Source organism: Muntiacus reevesi, chromosome 7 (assembly GCF_963930625.1).
Source record: "Muntiacus reevesi chromosome 7, mMunRee1.1, whole genome shotgun sequence".
Classification (NCBI taxonomy): Eukaryota; Metazoa; Chordata; class Mammalia; order Artiodactyla; family Cervidae; genus Muntiacus; species Muntiacus reevesi.
This window is the reverse complement of record NC_089255.1, coordinates 68,231,108-68,249,008: the sequence shown is the minus strand read 5'-3', so window position 1 is coordinate 68,249,008 and position 17,901 is coordinate 68,231,108. Positions and strand designations below refer to the sequence as shown.

The following is a 17,901-nucleotide window of genomic DNA, read 5'->3' as shown; positions in this document are numbered from 1 at the left end:
ACTGAGACCTCTTCATATTTCTACAGGCACAGAAGGGATACACCCTCAGTGAAGGGTTGGTCCAAGAAAAAATTTCACTTCCTAGCCCAGGATGAAAATAAGGAAGCTCTTCTGCCGTTGGAAATGTCTGCTCTGAGAACGTGTAACCAGCCTACTTCCATGTGGGTTTAGGATTTGAACTTGTACTACCTCTGTGGGCAGATACAGAGAAATGAACTTAAAAGTGGTCCAGCATGGATATGTCCCTAAGGCACCTGGGGGAGAAAAAGACAAAACTCCTCTGTATGGCAAAATACTTAATCAAGCCTCACAAGATTTCCCCCAATAATAGCCCACTGAAGTGACCTCACAGTAAAAATTAATAAAATACAGCGAACAAAATGCCAGACTGGATGAAGCACAAGCTGGAATCAAGATTGCCAGGAAAAATATCAATAACCTCAGACATGCAGATGACACCACCCTTATGGCAGAAAGAAAAGAGGAACTAAACAGTCTCTTGATGAAAGTGAAAGAGGAGAGTGAAAAGGCTGGTTTAAAACACAACATTTAAAAAACAAAGAGCGTGGCATCCAGTCCCTTCACTTCACGGCAAATAAATGGGGAAAACAATGGAAACAGTAACAGACTTTATTTTCTTGGGCTCCAAAATTACTGAGGAAAGTGACTGCAGCCATGAAATTAAAAGATGCTTGCTCCTTGGAAGAAAAGCTATGACATATTAAAAAGCAGAGATATCACTTTGCCAACAAAGGTCTGTGTGGTCAAAGCTATGGTTCTTCTAATAGTCAGGTATGGATGTGAGAGTTGGGACCATAAAGAAGGCTGAATGACAAAGAATTGATGTTTTCAAACTATGGTGCTGGAGAAGACTCTTGAGAGTCCCTTGGACAGCAAGGAGATCAAACCAGTCAATCCTAAAGGAAATCAACCCTGAATATTCATTGGAAGGACTGATGCTGAAGCTGAAGCTCCAATACTTTGGCCACCTGATTCGAAGAGCCAACTCATTGGAAAAGATCTTGATGATGGGAAAGACTGAGGACATGAGAAGGGGGTGACAGAGGATGAGATGGTTGGATGGCATCATCGACTCAATGGACATGAATTTGAGTAAACCCTGGGAGATAGTGAAGGACAGGGAAGCCTGGCAAGCTGCAGTCCCTGGGGCTGCAAAGAGTCAGACACTGAACAACAACACATAAGAAAACTAAAAAGGGAGCAGGTCTGCAAGGGTACAGCACTTGGGTAACACTTTTATTGCTAAATATTCGAAGTTTTCTAAGTAGGGCAAATAAGTAGCCCCATAAAATCTGGTGCCTTTTTCTTCAGTGAGGAAATACTTGGAACCCCATTAGAAGCAGAGAATTATATTCATGAAATGAAAGAAGTAAGTTACAGAATGATAAATATAGACTGGGACTTGGTTTTGAAAAAAAATATAAAGATATTTGTACACATAACACAGTATGGAAATACATACACCAACATTATTAAAAGGTAGGATTTGAGGAAGATTAAGAGTGCAAACATCTGTATATAAACTGACAGTTTTTCTTTCTGAAAATGAGAATTTGTAATTTATTTAAATAAAGAAAAAATATTTTAAAGAGCTCTTTTATTTGAAATAACAAAAGCAGGCATATTTGTCATTGAAAATAATGGAAAAAATCCTGTTTTCTAAAATCCAATTTTCCAATTTTCTAGTAGCACAACTGTTAGCTACAGGTAAGTCAAGCAACAGACAGAGGTGGACAAACCCAAGGTTCTTTGAAAATCCTGTTTTTCTCACTTTTCTTTCTTCGGTGTTCTGTCACCTAAAATGTAATTATTCAGAAGCTGGTTTTTAGAAAGAGTCCCTCTTCTGAAAATAATGTTTATTGAGAACAACCTGGACATGATTAAAAAACTGACTGCAGGTCACAGTTACCTTACACAATAAATTTTATAACCTGCCCCTAAAGAGATTGAATCACACACAGCATTAGAAAAGATGGTCAGATCATCTGCTTGTTTGTCCTTGGCTTAGATTTAATCAGGCAACCAAAGAAATTCTAGTCAAAGAATGACTACATGTAAAAACATACAAATATGAAAAGACTAGCAACTCTACATTTTCAAAAATTGTCTGTGGTGTCTTGTTAAAAAGTCTTGTTGAAAAAAAAACAGCTTTATCTTTATAAGTCTCAGAGAAATAATTTGCTATAGTTCCAAAGTTAAAAGCCTTCTTAGAGATGAGAGAAATACAGAAAAAGAGATCATTTCCGAGACAGAATAAATAAATGGATAGTTACCAGATTTTTGTTACATTGAAATTTAGCATCTGAAAAATCATTTTAATAGAGTACAATTTCATAATAAATATATGAATGAGACTGAGCTGACTCCACAGTCTCCTTTTAATGACATTTATCCTCTCACTGGCCAAATTTGGGACACATTGAGCATCAAAAAGAACAATACACATAAGTGATTATAAAGTATTAAATAAGTAAAAATCCGCGAATTCACCATGATCATTTAAAGAGAGAAAGGGAAAAAATAAGGAAAGTTCCTTTTTGTATAATGTCACCCAATAAAAGTAGAAGGAAAGATATTTAGAAAACCACCATGTTGCATCCCCAAGGCAATAACTGATTCAGGCAAGGATCAGCAAAGTAAACTCAAGCCATTAAGTCGAAAGTTATGAAGAACAGGATATCCACACTGTACCAAAATATCACTCACAAATACTAACCATCTGCAAAGAGGAAAAACAAAACCTTTACAGTGGAGAAAGCTCTGCTCACTAACTTGACCAAGGGATCACTCTTAAATTCAGTAATAGTAGGTAACCTGATATTCTGTTTCTTGATGTGAAGCAATAAAAGTACGAAAGGTCACTAGTGAAATTTTCTTTCTAAGAATGTTTAACCTGAATCCAATCAAGCCCTCACTGTTTACAGGAAATAGAGGGACTAGAAGATGTTAAAAAAAAAAGAAAAGAAAGAAACAACCAAATCCAGAATGGGGCCCTTCTACAAGACAACTGTGCTGACTTTAACAACCAAATGTCATTATAAAAAAATATGGAGAGGTTATTCTAAGATTAAGACCCTGACACTGGGAAAGAGTGAAGGCAGGAGGAGAAGGGACAACAGAGGACAAGGTGGTTGGATGGCATCACCGACTCAATCGACATGAGTTTGAGGAAACTCCAGGAGATGGTGAAGGACAGGGAAGCCTGGTGTTCTGCAGTCCATGGAGTTGCAAAGAGTCAGGCACTCCTGAGCAACTGAACAACAACAAATTCTAAGACTAGGGATCTATAACCAAATGCAGAGTATAACTGACTGAATCCTGGTTGGAGGGAGCAGCGAAGCTGCTATTTAAAAAATCTTGAAACAAACTGGAAAGTTATTGAATAGAGATTAAACATTTGATATTAAGAATTATCGTCAATTTTCCTTAGGTGTGATCATGGTGTTGTGGTTATATAGGAGAATCACCTTGTTCTTAGGAAATAACTGGTTTTTATAAATTGAAACATAATGATGCCTGAAATTTACTCTAAAATGATGTAGTAGTGTAGTAGGGGCAGGAAAGATTACCAAAATCTGTCTTCAATCCACAAAACCGGCAATATGGTTTAACGTAATATATTCATATAGAGTGTTAAAGCATGCATGGCAAAATGTTAACAACTGTTGAATCTAGGTGGTAATTACACAGGTGTTTACCGTACTATCCTTTCAACTTTTCCATGTTGAAAATTTTTCATACTTAGAAGCTGGGGGAGGAGGTTTTCACAGAAATATTTTCCTCAGAAGAGCTCTATTAAATGTACCTTCAGTTTTAAAGAAGCACCTCAACCATTCCCAACAAGTGAATTGCTTGTCCTCATTTATGTACCATCCATTCGAATACTCTTAAAATCTGCCTTAATTATTGTAAATAATATTTCAAATGCTAGAATAGGCCTAATATAAATCCCACAATAATCGGCACAAGATTTATAGGTGTAAACATCTGGTTTTATACCCAAATAACAAACTTAACAGCAGGAAAACAAAACGTTTATTACAGCATATAATGTGTTATATTAAATTTACACAAAGATATATAAAAAACACATACTGTTTATATCATACAGTCATTTAACATCAACAGGAATATCAAAACAAATACTACTCATGCACAAAACATGCATATATTGATATAAAAAAGCAATTTTACACAATACTGTTTACCAAAAAAATTTTTTTTTAAAAAAAGCCCTTCCAAGGCAGGGTCAGTGGTCCAATCTGGACTGGATTGCACGAATATGTTTGGGCTAATATTTAGATGGCACAGTGCTCTGTGAGCAGTTCTGAGCTTGGAGTCGCACCCAAGAGTTATTTCATTAGGAGTGAATTTCTCTGCACCCAATGATTAAAAGTTATACCAAAGGCAAGTTTCCAGAGGAGGAATGGTTGGATCTGCTGTAAATCAGAGAGGGGGAGAAAGGCATCAATGTTGGGTAAATGGCCCTAGAAGGGGTTACTGTAACCAGGGCCGAGGCACCAAGGGTGGCAAAGGTTTTAGCGAATCCTTTTAAGGTATTACCAGCCTCCCTACCCAGATCACCTTTCTGGATGTAGGGTGTGGTCTTCAAGTTCTGAGTCCACTAAACCAAACAGTTCTGAGAAGAAAACGGAATGGGGCTACATCTGAGAAAAGCAGAATATATAAAAAATGACAGAAAACCATGACTGCCCCTTGTATCTGCTTCACACAACTGTTATGTGATACCCCCCAACAGGAAAACCCTCATGGCGACGCTGCCCTGAAGAACCAAAGAAGCAAATGTATGTCCTCAAATGCCATCCACCTGACCTCCAGATCAAAAGGTCTCGTGCACTTAACACCTGAACATCAAAACCTGTGCCTTCACCGATGCTCAGACCATTTCAAAGAAAAATCCGATACCACAAAATTCACTCACGGTCACCACCATTAGAAACTCAATATTCACTTCTAACCAGCAAAAAAACCACATTCTTTACCTTCCATTAAAGGCACTAGTGTCCATACATGACAAAGATGAGACAAAAATTCACCTCGGTTTTCTCTTAACCAAAGGAAAGCACTCCGTGAAATTATTACACACAAAAAAGGCAGACACCACCGACTGGGTGGGGGAACTAGAGAGCCCCACTCTCTACACGGAGGACGCGCCTCAGACGGTCGTCATCAGTTTCAAAGAGCCCGACCGAAAGCGGAGGATCTTCTTCTTGAGGTTGTGCGAGGCCTTAATCTTGACGAAGGTTTTGGTGGGGTTGTGGCGAAGGTCGGGGGCCGGGACCGGCTGCAGCGGCAGCGTCTGCACGAACTGGGACCAAATCAAGCCCCCGCTCTCCTCCGAGTCGCTGGTGCTCGTGCTGTCGCCCACGAAGTCGCCCTCGCTCACGCTGGACTCGCTGTCGCCGAAGCAGTTGGTGGTGTAGTTGCTGCGCTCGTCCTCGCTGGTGTCCAGCACGGTGGAGTGGAACAGGGACTCGCACTCGGCCGAGTACTCGGAGTCGCTGGCCGCGTACGCGTAGGGGCTGGCGTAAGGCCCGGCCGCAAACAGCCCCGCGGCCTCCCGCCGGCCCCGCCGCGCGCGCCGCAGCGCCTCCTCGTACGACACCTCGGCGGCCGACCTCCACCGCCGCGAGTCGGTGCGCTTGTGCTTGGGCTTGGCCACCACCGCCTCCCGGCCGTGGCCGTGGCCGTGCGCCCGGCTCCCCGCGCGGTGGCCCGTCCCCAGCGGCCGGCTGGGGAGCCCCGCGTCGGCCTGGCCGCCCCCGCCCCGCCGCGCCTTCGCCGGGGCTCGCCGCAGTTTCTTATTTGTATCCGTGTCGTCGGGGAACCGACACTTCTTGCCGGCCGCCCGGGCCTTCTCCCTCACGGCGGGCAGAGCACTTTCCGGCCCGTGGACGGCCGGCGCCCGGTGCTTCACGGCGGAGCCTCTCGGGGCGGCCGCGGGGCGCGCACCCCGGGGCGGCCTGACCCCCGGAGGCGGCGCCAGGACGGGCGGCGCCTTCCCCAGGGGCCCTTCCTCCAGGCTCTGAGAAGAGGAGCCCTCGCTTCTGAAATCCAGGGCCTGCCGCTCTTCCGCCGGGAAAGTGGGGGGCAGCAGGGCTGAGGCGGCGGGAGGGGGCGCCAGAGTGCCTGCCTGCGGGCTGTTTTTCTGTGGCACTTTTTTCAGTGGCTGGACCACTTTGTTCTCTTGAAGCGGTGCCAGGACCCTCCCGGGGCTCTCTTTCGGAGAGGCAGCTGGGATCTGCCCGCTTTCCTTGGAGGACTCCCCTGTCCCAGCGGGGGGACACCTCGCATGTTCCTGGGAGACAGGCTTGGCGGTTTTGGGCAGATGCTTACCTTGAAGTTCGGTAGCAGTGCCTGGAGAACAGCCTTCAGGCGCGGGCAACCTCTTGCTTTCCAGAGGTTCTGGCTTTGATTCTTTTGACCACTGTTTTGGTGGGGAGAAGGCCCCATTGTCCAAAGAAGGGATGATGCCTCCGGAGGGCAAAGGCACCTGTTTCGAATTCTTAAGGTTCCCACTGTTGCCCTGTGAGACGCCCCCAGTCACTCTGACACAAACGCTCCCATTCCTCAGAAGCCCCTTCGTGGGGTCAGCGTTCACACTGGTCCTCGGTTTGTTGGTCCTTACTGGGTGGGTTTTTTTCTGGACCAGGCTCAGAATGTAACCATCCATCTTCTTGCTAGATGAAGGATGGGGAGCAGACCACAAACTGCTTGGAGATGGTAAGTTAGTGTCTGTCTTGACGGCGTCCAGCTCAGATCCCGCACAAACGTCGTTGGCATGGTTACCAAGCCTCTCCTCTTCCCTCAGCGGGTTGCCGGTCAGGCAGAGGAGGAACATTGGGCTCTGCACGGCCACAGCATGAAGTGGACTGGGGTAGCGATACACATCATTCCCATTTTTAGACACCAGATCACACTGGTACTTGGGATTCACATCTGCAATGACAGCAAGGGAATTAGATTGTGGTGTGGAGGGGAAACAGCCAACTGCCCTTGAGGCCAGGTCTTCACAATGGCCTTCTTTATATTCCAGCCATCCTATGAGATCTGAAAAACATTTAAAGGTACACTCTGAAGAAATGAACTGGTCAGTACCAGCTTGATCAGGCCAGTTTCTATGAAGACAAATTCAGGCGTAGTGAGATAATAACAAAGAATCAACAAATACTAGACAAGCTACTCTACTATTTCACATACAGTTCATACTACTGGATGAGGAAAAAAATAACAAAGGAATTTTTAACAGGATATAACTCTGAAGGAAAAATAATCAGCCATTAAAAATACTTTCAAACTATTGAATAATATATGGAAAACATTTGAAAGTGGAGTGAAAATCATAATTTTATTAAGACGATATAGTCAAAGAAAAAAGTCTGAAATGAAGCAACAGAAGATGCTAATAGTAGCATCTCAAAGTGGTGGGAAAGCAAGTAATGGTACTTTCTTCTTTTTCTATTTTCTAACTTTTCAATAAAAGTATATGTACTGCAATTATAACTGGAAAAATAAACATTTTTTGAGCCATTCTTTCTCTGGGCCACTTTCCTTCTGTATTCTATTCCTAGTTTCCCTTTAAATACTTGAGATAAACTATACTTTCATGGGCTTTCTCCTCATTTTGAATTTTTTTAAGACCTAATTCTTAATGATATGTGTTTGAATATAACTGTCAATTGAAAGGTCAGGGAAACGAATCTAATTTCAATCAAGACTAAATTTAAATAATAGTCACCTTATGCTTTTAATAGTGATACTAAAATAGCACAATATTTTATGAAGGAATTTTTGATGAGGCTTTAAAAGATTGAGGAGTAGTACTAATGAATAAAATTTCCACATCTCAAAAACATAGACGCCAAAATATAATGAAATCAAGCTTTCTTGCTTAATTAGATTATTCTGATCTCTTGTCCTGGTATATATTATAAATATCAAATCCTCTGAGTGACTTTGGCTTCCCTGGTAGCTCAGACGGTAAAGCGTCTGCCTGCAATGGGGGAGACCCAGGTTTGATCACAGGGTCGGGAAGATCCCCTGGAGAAGGAAATGGCAACCCACTCCAGTACTCTTGCCTGGAAAATCCCATGGACACAGGAGCCTGGTAAGTTACTGGTCCATGGAGTCACAAAGAGTAGGACACAACTGAGCGACTTCACTTTCCTTTCTTTGAGTGACTTTTAGTTACAGAAGATCAAAGTTTTTGTCCCTATTTAATTTGCTTTCCATTATAATTATATTTATTCACTCAAATATTGAAAAGCTACTATGTGCTAGATTCTATGTTAATTGTTTAAAGGAAAGCCCTGTGAATTTCAATGATTATTAGCAGTCTGGGTGGCAGGGCCAGTCTAGACCCAGAAATGATATTCGTTTGTAAACAAAAGTTTATTATAAAATAAATGTATCATGTCCCCAGTTCCACTTCCACTCCCAATAAACAGCTTGTTGTAAGAAGGGGAAATCTCTCTAGCTAATATCTGTGCCCATTCTTCCTCACTACCCCAAGACCTATCCTTATCTTACTTAAAGCCACATTTAGCTACATGACACCTCTCATCCCTATTCCCTCTTTTCTAGAGTTAAGGAGCAAGACAGACATCCCAGCCCCCAAAGGCCAACCCAACTGTCTCAATTATGAGAAGATGTGACATTTGGGATAGAGGAGTCTGTCCTTAAGGAAAACCTATACCAAAGTACATTTAATGGGTTTATAAAATTTCCCTCTGAAACCAAATCTGCAGAATGAGAGGCAGCAATTACCAATGAACTTGAGACCCAGACACTCTAGATAACATAGATCTGTGCTTCCCCAAATGATTCCTGCTAACAACACACACTACAGAGACACCAGGTGATTAGCAGCCTCAGTTGTTTGGTGTTATGTTTGCACTGCCGAGACCTCAGAAATTCAGCCTATACCTAAGTGGACAATACATAAAACCAAGGGTATAGTGACTTGTGCCAGAACCTATCACCTCCTCTAATCTCTGTATTTTCTCTGCTCTTCTGAGAAATCACACTATATCAGAATTAAGGAAGATGTCCCAAATTTCAGCAACAACTCTGCCATTCAGCAAATGAGGAGCCTCTGACAAAAGGCATGTAATTCCTCCTGTTTGATGAGAAGGTTGAACACAACACTTTCTGAATTCCCTTAGTGTGGTGGAAAAACAAGGATCTGGCAGTTAGTCCTAAGCTTGAACCCTGCCTCTGCCACTTACTCGCTATATATAGTCTTAAGCAACTTACCAAACTTAACCTCACCAGGCCTCCCTTTTCTGATACATAAAATGGTTCCTGACAACACTTGGACCTTGCAGAACTGTATGGAGGATTCAAAGCAGAGAAATGTATGCAGAGCATACAGCAGTGTGTGAGACACACAGTGGAAATGGAGAAACTCTTCCAGAATCAACAATGGCATGATTCTCTCTAGAGATCACTGCAATACTAGCCCCAAATGGAGGAAATGGTGGAGGGGATCTAACCCCATCCACCTACTAAAAGAAGAGAGAGCTGCCATCATGCAAGGCATTCTGGAGAACACAGAGGGGCCACTGCCACCAGAAGAGCCAAGCAGCTCTTAAGCAGGCTAACAGATATATTTAACTTGATGGAAGCTTTGGTGGTGGTGGTTTAGTCACTAAACCACTAGTCATGTCCAACTCCTATGACCCCATGGACTGTAGTCTGCCAGGCTCCTCTGTCCATGGGATCTCCCAGGCAAGAATACTGGAGTGAGCTGCCATATCCTTCTCCAGGGGATCTTCCTGATCCAGGGATCAAACCTGGGTCTCCTGCATTGCAGGTGGTCTCCTGCATTGCAGGTGGTCTCCTGCAATGCAGGAGGATTCTTTACCGACTGAGTTACCAGGGAAGCCTTAACTTTAAATGATTAAAGGAAGAAGAAAACAGATCTAAAGTAATTTTGAAAAGAAAATGCAAACAAGTTAACAGCAAAGATTCAGAAACAGAGCTCAAGATCTATAATATTGGGACAGGATTTCTAAAGATAAGCTATCTTGCTACCATCAGGATATAAAGCCAGGTAACACCCAAAAAGGACTGGGAATAGTGGTGATCTTGATTCTAGATGCAGCTATGGCACTAAAGGCAAAAAGCAGATGAAATTCTCTGTCTTTGTTTTTCATTAGTAGAAGGGGCTGAAGCTAGACAACTTTAAAGGACCTTTGACCCCTTCCAATTAAAAATGTCTATCAATTCCATAGGTAAAGAAGTTGTGGTACATATACACAATGGAAAATTACTCAGCCATAAAAAGGAACTCATTTGAGTCAGTTCTGGGAAGGTATAGAGCCTATTATACAGTGAAGTAAGTCAGAAAGAGAAAAACAAATATCATATATTAATGCATATATATGGAATCTAGAAAAATGGTACCGATGAACCTATTTGCAGGACAGGAATAGAGAAGCAGATATAGAGAACAGACTTTGGATACAGCGAGAAGAAGAGGGTGGAACCAATTGAGAGAGTAGCATTGAAACATATATTACCATACGTAAAACAGATAGCTTATGGGAAATTTCTATATAACACAGGGAGCTCAATGCAGTGCTCTGTGACAACTTAGAGGGATAGGATGGTGTGCAGTGGGGGTAGGTTCAAGAGAGAGGAGACATATGTATGTTTTAGCCTGATTCAAATTGTTGTGTGACAGAAGCCAAGACAATGCTATAAAGCAATTATCTTTCAATTAAAAATAAATTTTTAAAATGTCAATTTTAAAAAGTCTTACCTGCAGATTTGGGGCAACCATCTGAAATAGTCAAGGTTGCCTCCAAGGGGCTGCAGAAGCACGTGCTGGAATGACAACTGGATAAACACTCACTGAAGACCGAGTTCGAGGAATTGGACAGGGATCCCGAAGCCCCATCACTCAGTTCATAAAACCCTACAAATCAAAACATCATTTAAGATTAAGATCATGTCAAGCAAAAACACACATTTGTGCTTAAAAGGAAACGTGGTAATCATGCACAAAAGAGAGAAAAGAGAGAATATGGAGGGAGGGATGGCAATTTTGGTTCATGAGATATAGTGTCTTGACTTTACGGTTTCATTTCCAGCAATCCTCAGAAAAAGGCAGAGGCCATAACTATGAGTACATTTCAAAGTTGAGAGTACTCTCACTCTCAAACTGACCTTCCTCCTTGACCCCACCTTTAAAGATGGGCAAGGAAAGAGACTCAGATCTGTCAGAGTGTCAACTTTTTCACAAACATTTCAGAAAAAATAACTTGAAGAGAAAAACAAATCTATGTAAGGAGCCAAATGGTTTAGAGGGAAAAAAGAAAACTTTTGAAGTGGTCTCAGGAAGTTGAAGTGTGACTAATTTTCGAGCTCTGTTCCGACTTTCTCAAGTTTCAAAGGAGGATCGCGCTTCCAGAAATTTGCATAGAAGCTTTTATTTTTAAGCTCAGGGGACTTCAGTCAGCTGAGTCTCATTGTTAAAAATTTTGTTGTCTAATGAACTCATCTATGAAACAGAAATAGACTCACAAACATAAGAGAACAAACGTCTGGTGGCTGGGGAGTGGTGGGCAGGGATAGATTGGGAATCTGGCATTGGCTGATAAAAATCATTACATAGAAAATGGATGGCAATTTTCTCCCAATTAAAAATCAATTTAAAAAAAAGAAAACATAAACAAGATCCTACTGTACAGCACAGGAAACTATATCCTGTGATAATCCATAATAGAAAAGAATATGAAAAAAGGATATATATATAAATAACTGAATCACTCTGCTAAACAGCAGAAATTAACACATCACTGTAAATCAACTATATTTCAATAAATTTATTGCCTGATTTTGTTTCCCTGTCATGCAACTGAATAACAGACTTTTCTTGTTTTGTTTTGCTGTAGTGTCTCTGTACTGGAAACAAACTCCATTGTCCTTTGCAGGTCTGGGAATGCTAAGCACAGGGGGACTCCAAGACAGAACTCCTGACGGCAGAGTTTCTCCTTGTGCCCCCCACACTCACCTGAGCTGGGGCGGCTGTCTGTCTCCAGGTGCTCTTCAGATGTCTTTTCCACATCCAGTCTCAAGTCACTTATCTGTTTGTCGAGTTCCTGCAACTGGTTCAACAAACCAGCGTCTCTTCTCCTCAAACAATTCTAATGAGGAAGAAACAGAGAAAGGAAAAAAAAAACAAAAAACATTTTGGTGACAAAGAACTACAAAGTTAGCTCTAAGTATTCAAATTACCATCTGAAGAGTTCCCTAAATTTTCCAAAACCAAAATTTTACTGGATGACCTGAAGCAAAGAAAAACTTCAAGAATATGTCCTGTTTAATTCCACTTTCTCACATTTTGTGGTGATATAAAGTTTCTTCATAAAAACAAGACTTGCTTTCAGTTTCAGCTAATATATATACAAACTTACTTTTTATAGGTAGGGATATGAAAAACCCACTGAGACTTTTTTTTAAAAACCTCTGTGTACAGCCAATTTATTAGAAAACAGTACTTCACAGTAGACTCTTTAATTTGAAGTCAGAGTGTAACAGATTTCCTACAATACACTATAATCTTTCTCAGGTGAGATTTTCTGGCCAAATGCCCTGCAGAGCTTTGATTTCTATTAGTCACTTTGTGGGGTTTAATCAGTCTTAGGGCCTTTGAAAGAGAGAAACTAATACTAACAGCCTGTGCCAAGTATAATGTGAGCTGGCAGAATCCAAAACCCTCAAGGGAAGGGCCATCAAGATTTGAACTCAACTCGGGTTTCCAAAGGTGACAGGCTGTAGTGCTGTCACACCGCCACCTAGTGCTTCCTATTTCTGGGAAAGCAAAAAAAAAAAAAAAAAAAAAAAAAAACCTCAAAGGCATCTGGTTCAAATCACAAACGCCAAGCCTACAAATGAAAATAGTACCACAAACACTGACTGGACGGGAATTCTCCTGACATGCTGTCCTGCTCCTCTCCAGGGAACAACAGGAATGCGCCACTCACAATTGTGAGATTCATGAAGACAAGAAGGTGCTATTGTATAAGACAATGCACATAATGTCAATGACCAGGCATAACCAGCAACAATTGACTCGAATCAGTCTGCTACCAAAACCACAGCAAAATGCCAACCCTGAAATATTGCACAAACCACTACTTCCACAGGGCCTTACAAAACAGACGCATATGAGTATCTGTTCCTCCTGTCTGTCCTTGAACTTAAAAAGCTTGGACACATAACATACTTGCTTGTTAGAACGATTTTCTTCAGGAAAAAATGAACCAAACAAGTAAAATGACTTTGCTGCTCAAAAAAAAAAAAAAGACAAATTATCTCAAAAAAGATAATACAAGAAAACACTTGACGACAACACGGCATCACTGTGTTAGCAGGAGGGACATTATCTAGTATGTGTCTAGTTTCAGATAGCATCACATGGTCAGATAAGGATTTTCTTTTTTTTTTTTTTCTGTTTTCAAAACTACATTTTTGAGGTCAGGGAAACAAAGCTGCCGCCATTTCTCTGAGGCTGGGTCAAAGCTGTTCATCAATACATTAAGCGTCAAAGTTCTTTTTCTTCCCCGTTAATGAAGACGGCAGAGAATGTCTGAGATGCTGACACAAATCCAATATGATAAATGCTCCCTGAGAGGAGGTTTTCCCTTCCGCCCACCTCCACCTCAAGTCACAACGAGCAGAACGTATGAGAGGAGGGGGCACTTTCTCCAGCCAAATTTCCATCATGTGCATCTGTTTTAGCCGCCTTATACAAAGGGCTTCTATCTGAAATTAAGCAGCAGAGTAGGCAAGAGCTGGCAGGCTGGAGGGGGGAGCCCAGGGAGGGGCAGGCAGGGCTCCCCGCGGCCGCTTCCGTGTAATAGTAAAATTCGGCACTGGACGGTCAATCGCGCCCCCAAAGTCCCCTCCTCGGCTTTTGTCCCCTCTCGGCGGGAGGACCTGAAGCCAAGAAGCCCTCCAAAGAAATGCTATTTTAAATGAGGGTTTAACCTTCGGGGAGAGGGCAGGCATTCGTCTAACTTGAGCGATTGGAGGTTCCCCCAACCGACCAGACGACTCCAAGAATCCCGAAGGCAGGGCCGGAGGAGACAGCGGCCACCCTCTCCCCGGCAGTCCGCGCGGGGTCTCCGGCCCCTCACCTGACACAAAGCGGGCACACGCCGGGATCGCGTGGGCGTCGGCAACCCACGCGCCCCCGGGGACCCGCAGGAACCCAGGTCAGGGAAGGGCCGGGCGGGGGTCCCGGGAAGCCAGAGGGTTGCTGCTAGCTAGAGGCACCCACCACGGACCACCTGCCCGATCCCCGGCCGTCTGCAGGGACAACCGTGCCCCCACCTCCGGGCACGACCTACCAATTGCTTCCGCAGCAGCAAGATGTTCTCCTCCAAGAACTTCTCCTCCAGGCGGTTGCGCTGCGCCGCCTCCCCCGGCAGCTCCCCGGCGCGGGCTGCAGCGGCCCCCGCGCCGCCCGTGCCGCGCAGGGCGCCCCGGACCAGCAGCTCCTGGCGCTGGCGCAGGTACTCCAGCTCCGCCAGCCCGGCCAGCGTGGCCTCCTGCCGCTCGCGGGTGCGCTGCCGCTCCGTGTCCGCCTCGCCCTTCTCCCGCCAGCGCCCCTCAGGCTCCGCCGTGCGCTGCTCTCCCCGGGCCGGCGTCGGAGGCTCCTGCTCCTTAGCCGTCCCGGTCGGACTCGGCTTCATGGCCCCCAACCCGGCCGCGCGCACCCGTCCCCGCAGCCGGGCCGCCCGGGCGGAGGAGCGGGCGCTAGGGCTGCGGCCTCGGGCTCATGCCTCCGGGCGGCAGGGCGCGGCGGCGGGGGCGGGAACCCGGAGCGCTCAGGACCCGCGCGCGGCCCGGGGCTGCAGCCGTCCGGGCCCCGGGCGGCGCCGTCCGCTGTCGCCGCGCGTCCCTCGCCGCGGCCCCGCAGCTGATAACGCCCTGCCCGGCGCTACGTCACGCGCGGCGGCCAGGCGAACCCCCGCCCGGCGCCCGCCTCCCCGCGCCGGCCCCTCGGCTGCGAGGCCCGCTCCCCCTCGGCTTCCCCCTCTAGTGTCAGGGGCGCCGCTCGCGCTCGGCGCCGGCCTCCTGCTCGCCTGGCCCTCCCCGCTCCTCCCTCTCTCCTCTCCCGCTCTTCCCGCGGGCCTCCTCGCCCCCTTTTCGGGTTTACGGCACCCAGTTTTTGCCTCGCTTCTTATTGGTTCTTTACAATCGCACAAAGCCAGGGGCGAGCACCCCGAGCCCCAGCATCCTGTTACAGCCGGCTTCGCAGGCAGGGTCCGCCGAGGGACGCAGCAGTTGGGCTCCCCAGAGAACTTTCTGAAACTCGACCGAGTTGCAGCCCACCACGTTAACCCTTTCCCCACACGTCCACTGTTCGTATCCACTCAAGCTGCTTTAGGTTTCTTCCACCTTACCAAGCAAGGTACTGCGAGTGGATTCAGACTTTTTCTTGAAGTTGGCTTTTGTGACTCAAGTTGTAAAGGCAAGCACTCCAAGGCAGAGTGCAGCGTTGTCCGAAAACTGTTGAACTCTTGGTTTTGTTGCTGTTGTTTTAATCTTTTCATGGAAGGCATTTAAAATTAAGCAGGAGGATGTCGCTGTACAGCCAGCGGTTGCATCAATTCTTTTACAAGCTCCGGGCTTAGGGGGTGCGCGTGCGCGTGCGCGCTTTGGTTTTTGTTAAGAGTTTTTTTATTGTTGTTATTTAGTCTGCAAGCACAGGAGCTCTGAAACCGAATTGCCTGAATTTGAATCCCCTTTCCTGCCAAGACTAGCTGCGCAGGCAAGTAACTTCACCTCTCTGTGCCTCCGTTTCCCCAAGGGTAAAATGGAACTACTAACAAGGTGCCTGTTGTAAGAATTATAATAATATACAGTATATACTATATATATGGTGTGTTTACAATGACGCAGGCACATAGAGAGTAAAGGTTATGTGAGTTAAGTTGTATCTTTCTTTTCTTCCTCCAGAAGGACTTAACTTTCCCCCTGTGGTAGCATTTGTAATATTGTCATCTATGCTTGGGACACTGGTCTCAGGGCATTTCAGTGAGATGGGGTCTGGAAATGCCTCTCGCCAGCTTGTCCACGGAAAAGTGCCATATCTATTTTAAAAGCAGTACATCCAAGAGCCTCAGAAATCGAATTCAGCCAGTTGCAGTTTGCTGACGTTCAGGCACAATGTTGTGTGAAGGAGTGCATTCTCTATCATCATTTAAGACTCTTAGACCTTTCTTAAGCTTCTTACCCCTGTAAGAATTCTTCCTTTCTCCCCTCTGTGTGGGCCAGCCTTCTTCCCTCCAAGATCAGTTCACTTCTCTCCTCTGAATTCCAGTCAACTGCATGAATATTTGATTCTTACCAAATGCTATTTGCATGGTTATTTATCCGGGTATGCACACATATACTATGTACACAGGTGTTTATGTGCATCTATTCTCTCCAATTACATTATTAGGATTCCCTGAAGGCAGTGATTATTTTTCTCTTAGTGTTACTATTGGAAAAGACTCATTAGAAAAGACACTGATGCTGGGAAAGATAGAAGGCAGGAGGAAAAGAGGAAGACAGAGGACAAGATGGTTGGATGGCATCACCGACTCAATGGACATAAGTTTGAGCAAACTCCGGGAGATGGTGAAGGATAGGGAAGCATGGCTTTCTGCAGTCCATGGGGTCGCAAAGATTCAGACACGACTGAGTGACCTAACAATAAGTATTACTATACTCAGGACAATGCCTTTGCAAGCATTCAAGAAACTGCAGGTTGGTTGTAAATTGTTTTTTCATTAACACACTTTCTAACTAACGTAATCTCTGCAAAAAATAGTTTCACATTTACCAAAAAGCAAAAACAAGAGTTCTCTAGCCACTTTCCATTGACCTCCCCATTGCTGCCCTCACAGACACAAATGGAACTATAACTACAACCATGATTCATAATTAACCAGCTTGTATATTAAATCTAAAAATGTAAAAATGGAATTATGCTTGGATGCTCATCAGCATGCAAAATTAATTCTCTTCAGCTCATCTAAGCTTTATGCCTACTGTGTGCCAAACACAGTACTTGATAATAAAGGAACTAAATTTTCCTTCCTAATTTTAATAAAGCACTAAGGAATAATGACTGGTCCCCTTTGCCAAATGCCACGCCCCTTTGTCCTCTGTCACTGTCTCATGCTATTCATTTATAGGCAAGTTTCTTGCTTTCTAGTTCTGAATTAGATTCCTTCTGGCTGGGTGGAGTCTATTATTGGGGCCTGTGTTATGTCATGCACTGACAACTATATTTATATAGTTGAGAGGGGGAAAAAAGCTGAAACATGTTTTTACACACTACTAATAAATCTTGTTAAAGTAGACAGACAAGTCACTGTGTCTCCAAACCTCTATACCTCCCCAGCTCCCTCCTCACCAAATGCCACTTCGAGCTGGCTTATTATCCCAAAGCAAACCATTTGCCATAACAGCTTGTACATCTCCATGAAAAAGTGTTCCCAGCAAGTTTAAATATTAAAACTAATGTATTCAAATGGCTCCACCAATAAAATGGTCACAAATAGGAAAAGAGGTTATGCTTTCCAAAGTATCCATTACACATTAATAAATAATGCTGTTCATTCATGCGCCAATTAAAACAAATTCACGCTGTCAATTGAAGTTAGAAGTAAGGAGCTCAACACTGTAATTGTTTTTCCAGGAAAACTAATGTTGTCAGATTAAGTGTGCCTGGTTGGGTTGCCCCTATTCTCTTCTTAACCCAACAGCCTATTTTTCTCCTCTCCGATTTACTCTTTCTTCCTAAGGCTTTCTTTCCTCTATGAGTCTTTGTTTCGGTTGCAGGTATTTGGG

The 17,901-nt window shown here is 44.3% G+C and overlaps 1 protein-coding gene across 1 annotated transcript; it reads right to left on the bottom strand.

Moving 5' to 3' along the window:
* Positions 1-1,526: 1,526 nt before the first annotated feature.
* On the bottom strand, positions 1,527-14,949 carry DACT1 (dishevelled binding antagonist of beta catenin 1). The gene is made up of 4 exons (XM_065941025.1): positions 14,403-14,949; positions 12,062-12,194; positions 10,808-10,963; positions 1,527-6,981 (listed from the first exon to the last, which is right to left on the bottom strand). Exons 1-4 carry the CDS (start codon positions 14,745-14,747, stop codon positions 5,198-5,200), a joined length of 2,418 nt encoding a protein of 805 aa, XP_065797097.1. The 5' UTR covers positions 14,748-14,949; the 3' UTR covers positions 1,527-5,197.
* Between the last annotated feature and the right edge of the window lie 2,952 nt (positions 14,950-17,901).